The sequence below is a fragment of the Geospiza fortis genome, unplaced genomic scaffold (genome assembly GCF_000277835.1).
Source record: "Geospiza fortis unplaced genomic scaffold, GeoFor_1.0 scaffold396, whole genome shotgun sequence".
In the NCBI taxonomy this organism is placed as follows: Eukaryota; Metazoa; Chordata; class Aves; order Passeriformes; family Thraupidae; genus Geospiza; species Geospiza fortis.
Window position 1 is genome coordinate 2335244 of NW_005054345.1, and position 5416 is coordinate 2340659.

A 5416-nucleotide genomic window follows, 5' to 3' on the forward strand; every position below is an offset into this window, starting at 1 on the left:
TGGCGCGACCCCTGGCACTCGCCGGGGCCGCGCTACGAGGAGATGCCGCTGTACAAGGAGCGCGGGTGCTACATCTGCCATCAGGGTGTCCGCATGCTGGAAGGTACCCGACACCCCGCGCTGTCCCCTGCCCAAGCACTCGCCCTGCTCCTCCTGCCCAGGGTTCTCCTCGCACAGAGTGTAAAACACGAGCTGTGGAGAGCCCGCCCAGCCCCATGAGCTGCCAGGCAGCCTCGGTCACATAGGGAATGGCTTGGGTTGGAAGGGGGCCTGGAGCATCCCCACTGTCACAGAGAGAAATGTGTGATAGATAGATCGCGCTGGGTTGTGTTTCCAGGAGTGCGGCAGGCGCAGTGGGGCTCCCAGCCACATAGGGAATGGCTTGGGTTGGAAGGGGGCCTGGAGCATCCCCACTGTCGTAGATAGATATGTGTGATAGATAGATCGCGCTGGGTTGTGTTTCCAGGAGTGCGGCAGGCGCAGTGGCTCACCAAGACGAAGCTCGTGGAAGGTTTGCCCCCAGCCGTGCAGGCCATTATGGATAACCCGGCCCTTGGGCTCCAGGAGCTCGAGGAGAGGGCGAAACACATGGTGTCCCACGCGCGGCTCTGGGACACGGCAGAGGCTGCTCCCAGGAGGGAACGATACTGGTGAGTCCTCAGCTGTAGGGGAGGTTTTAAACGCTACAGAGACAATTCATACTGAGCTCTTCTGTGGAAAGAGGGTCTGCTGTGCAAGACCCTCTTCATCAGATTGTCAAACAAAAAAAGCAACAACCAAAGCAACAAATAAAACCCAGTTCTGAATATTGGCAGTAGCACTGACACAAATACTGCGCTAGATCAAAGCTTCTTTCAGGCCAATGTCTCTCTGTTTCAACTCAAGATCTACTAGCTGATGCAGAGTATCAGTTTTTAAAATAATTGCAAGCATTACCTCTGCCAACTTGAAACAGGCCTGGTGTGTGTGATACCAATCTGCAATCTCTGTTAACTGTTTGGGAGTGATATGCCATTGTATGTTTTACATACAGTAATTTTACAGCGTTTGTGCCCCAGAAGCATCTGCCTGCTATTATGATCTCATTTTTATGTAACTGTTTCTTTTCTTGTTTTACAGCCCAATGCTGTTTGAAAACCTGATACATATATGCCGGTTAATGTCAGGGAAGTATCCTTCTCTGAGTAAAAGGATGTTGGCTAGAAACTGCAGGATAGCAGCAACGTGGGAAAGAGGTCAGTTGCCGCTGTCGTGGAAGCATTTAGCTCTGTAAGATAAGAGGGGTAGCAAAACTCCTGGCTTTCAGGCTGAGGATTTGGAAGAAATTAAACAATTTCTGGAACCGGGTAATTCTTTCTGGTTTAAATAGCACTGTTGGCATGGGCAGCCTTGGATGATGGCAGGATGCTGTCCCTGAGGAGGTTATTAGGTGTTAATCAATATTGACAAGATGGTGGGAGAAGGGAACCAGTCTCTTAGACATGATTGTTTATTGTGTCCTAGATCAGTGCTCTTGTTTTTCTAAGGATGTTTAGTTAAGAACTTAGCCCTAGCAATTAACGCTGGCATTTTAGAAGAAGAACCCACAGCTGAGTTACTATTTAGGATGGGTTTGGAGGTGAGGGGGAGAGAGTGAGCCTTGCAGAACAGACTGGCAAAAGGAAATGTACATCTTTCCCTGATGTTATTTCACCAGTGTTTGACTGTGGCCTAATTTCCCTCCCCAGAATCCATCCTCCTTCAGGTCCGTGGCCTGAGTGGAATACTCATGAACTCTGTGACCCCAATACCACCAGTAGCCTCCAAGGAGGAGATACTGGCCACCAAAGAGCATGTTCTGGAGACCTTCTATCCCATTGCACCTACAATCGACCTTCAGGAGGTGAATGTGTACAAAGAGCTCAACGATACAGGTCGGTGCTGATGATAATTATCTGTGTTTGGGTTAACCTGGGGCTCCTTGTCCTTCTGGGGGCAGCTGAGAGTAGGGAGTGTGTGGGAATGAGGGGGCAGAGGAACAGGCACAGGTTTGCAGTGCAAGTGCTCCAGACCTGTGGTGAGTATATTGTTGCCTAAGCAGAACTGAGGACAAGAACTCAAACCCCAGCAAGCTACTTGAGCAGTTTTTGAAGATAATGGGAGAAAACCTTGGCTGCATAGCATCTTCCTGAGCGCTTTCTGACATGAGTATGTGCCCTTTAGGTTTCAGAGATGGTTATCCCTACTCTCACCCTCACACCCTGTTCTTCCTGGAGTCTGCCAGCGTTCGCACTGACAGGTTCAGACCAGAACAGCTCCGTGCTAAAATGCTGATGTTTGCTTTTGGCAACGCGCTGGCCAAGGCCAAGGCGCTCCACGGGGTACGTATGGGAGCCTCCTGCTGGGCCTCTCTTCTTCCTCTGCTGCTGCAGCCCCTGCAGGGAGGCCTCAAAGCCCCTTACTTGTGGAATTTTTTACACCCCCTTGTGTAATTTTCACATCCAAGTTTCCCAGTCCAGAGGTGAAAACCCATCCTTCAGAAATCCTCTGATGAGCAGTGTTTGTGATGCAGTGGGGGAGTATGGGCAGGAACCAGGGAATAGGTTCAGCTGTAAAACTCTAACCCATCCCACAGCTCAGTATGTAAATTGACAGTTCGTTGCTGGCTGAAGGAGGAATTTTAATTAAACTACAAAATCTACATTCAAAACTTGTTTGACTAGAGTAATTTTCTGGGCAAGGTAACAATATATTTATTAAAATCTTGGCTTTAAACCAACCCAAAGATGCAGAATCAGCAACTACTCCTACAATTTCTGTTGTAACTAGCTTTTGAAACATTCTCCCCCACATGCCCCTTCTTTTCCTAGAATGATCCCAAGGTTTTAGAGCAGCCAATAGTGGTGCAAAGCATTGGCACAGATGGACAGCTCTTCCAGTTCATGGTGTTCCAGTTAAATACGACAGACCTTGTCCCTAATGACGGTGTAAAAAACCTAGTTTGGATTGACTCTGATCAGAACCTGTATGAGAGAGCCCAGTGTGTCCCAGAAGTCAAGAAAGGAGTTGTTACGGTAAGGAAAACCTGGGAAATGGTGGTGGAAATGCTGCCCTTCCACTGCAGCTGGGGTTCTGGGAGCTGGCACAGAGCTGCAGCAGGTTTTAAACTAGCTGGAGGGACCCACAGGGGACATTGGCCTCATTTTTACCTAAGCAGGTGTTTCTCAAGAGACCAGTTCCTGAGTATTTGTAATGCTGATGTGTGACATGCCAGGCTTAACATGAACTCCTACATACAGATACTCCCAGCTGTAATCCACCATCCCATAATGTGCTTGTTCAAAGCCAGCTCTGAGGAAGGGAGCTCTCACAAGCAGCCACCAGCCTCTCTGGGGAGTAAATAGAGCACGGGGCTGCCAGTACTGGTTATACTGGGAGGGCATCTCACTCACAGGCAAAGGGGTTCTGCCCTCTGAGATTGACACCAGTGGAAGTACTCCCACCCAAACCCTTCTGGGGAGGGAGAGCACAATTTGGAAGCTGCCATGCCTGAAAGTCTTATTCAAGCATGTTTAAAGCCGTTGTTTGTCTACATTAATCACTTCACTGCAAACTGAGCATCCGTGTCTTTCTCTCTGCAGAAGCCCGCTGGAATTTCTGGCTTTCAGCCAGACACATTCAAGAAGTTTCTGGCACTGTATCTGCATGGAACTGTGTGAAATTCAGCTCAAATGAAAATACTTCACCAACTGTACCTGCTGCTTCTCTTTGCCAGAACCGTTGTATAATTAAAGAAAGGTGGATTAATTTACTTTAAAAAATAAATTATATTGTTACAGAAAGTAAAATTTCTTTTTTTAAACTAAATAGTGCATGAAGAAACTCTTTCATTTTAGGGGCTCACCCCTCTGGATGTGGGTTAGAGAAGTCGTCAGATGCATCCTCCTGCACTGTTCCTCCATTGCCTGGGAAGAACATAAGCCAGTCATTATTCCTGTGCGCAGGCTCTGCTCTCAGTGTGCTTCTGCACAGAGCCAGACTCAAACCTATTCCTGAGGTTGCTTTGAGTCCCTCTGAATGCAGAAGAGACTTACAAAGCTTCAAGGGGAAAGCCTGAGCCACGAGGCTTTTTCATTCTGCCTGGCTTTGACTTTGTTTTACTCCTGGCTGCCGTGGGATGCGTCGTGCTGCCCTGTGCTTAGTTCCCAAAGCACTTAATCGGAGGGATTGCTTTGTTGGATCTGTAGAACCACAGTCCTTTTATCCCCCAATCCTGGATGAAGAGACCTGTGCATTTGGGGAAAGTGGTGTAGAATGTAGCGGGAAACTTTGGTGCCTGTAGCTGGTATTTGCTGCTAAAAATACAAAGGAAGAATTTCTTCCTGCCACACAGAGTTAACTGAGCAGGAAGCATATTCTTTTTAACATGGGGGGATTAGTGTGGGTTTTGTAAAATGAAAGCTAAATTAGCTGCAGCCAAATGTAGAATGTTTTGCAGTTCTGGTACCCTCCAGCACATGGGAAGGGAGAGGACAGCCTGCGCTATTTTAAGGTGTGGAAGAGCACATTTCCAAGAAATTCATCTCACTTCAGTGCCTTGTGTCAGAGGCTGGTCTGTGCTTTGTGATCCCCGGCCATCTGGATGAGCACCCCAGTTGTGTGTTCCAGCCCCAGTCCATCAGGCAGCTCCACTCTGCAGGTTTTGGGAACATTCACCAGTCACATTGGAGATCAACAATTGCACCCCGTAAATTGGGATGCAGTGGCTGCAGGCTAAATTAACAAATCCCTCCATAGTTAGCAGAAGTGCTTGAAAGAGAAAAAAACCTCCTAAGCGTTGCATTGCTCTGCATCATCTTAATCCTGCCTGCTCCAGGGATGCCGATTTCAGCCCATCGGAGTAGATCTGTTCAGGTCTGTGATTTGCAGCCAGGTGTTTGGGAATACATTTTAACAGAGCTGTGCTCTGTGCAGCCTGTCACACGCAGTGGGTGTTTCTTTCTCGGGCTGCCGGCTCCCTGCTGTGTCACACGGACCCTGCCTGACATCCCCTCGCTCTTCCAGCTTCGGGTCATTACCCATCCTAGGGAGGAAGCCCTGTAGGGCAGCCAGCTGCCCGTTAGCATTCCTGAGGAGAGAATTTCCCCGAGGAAGCCTGGTGGAAGAGCAGCTGTGGTGGAGAGGGGTTGTGTGGAGGTGAAACACCTCATGTGCTTCTCGTAGATGTGGGAATTTGTGGGGATGGTCTGTGTGGAAGAGGCAGAGTCCCTTCAGCTGCTTTTACCTCTCAACAAAGACATCTCTGTCAGGGCAGGCAGTTGAAGGGGAGAGACTGAGGGAAGCTGGAACCCTGCTGTGTCCAAGCTGAGCTGAGACAAAGCACAAACACAGGGAGGGATGGACGAAGGCAGAGCAAAGGCAGTTTTGAAAAATAGCG

At 48.9% G+C, this 5416-nt stretch overlaps 1 protein-coding gene across 1 annotated transcript; it reads left to right on the forward strand.

Annotated features, from left to right (window-relative positions):
- MRPL37 (mitochondrial ribosomal protein L37) lies at positions 1-3846 on the forward strand (the record flags this gene model as incomplete). The annotated part of the gene is made up of 7 exons (XM_005422997.1): positions 1-103; positions 467-650; positions 1120-1235; positions 1728-1913; positions 2203-2360; positions 2850-3053; positions 3621-3846. Coding segments are annotated over 7 exons (1029 nt in total), but the record flags the coding sequence as incomplete, so codon positions are not given.
- Positions 3847-5416: the final 1570 nt, after the last annotated feature.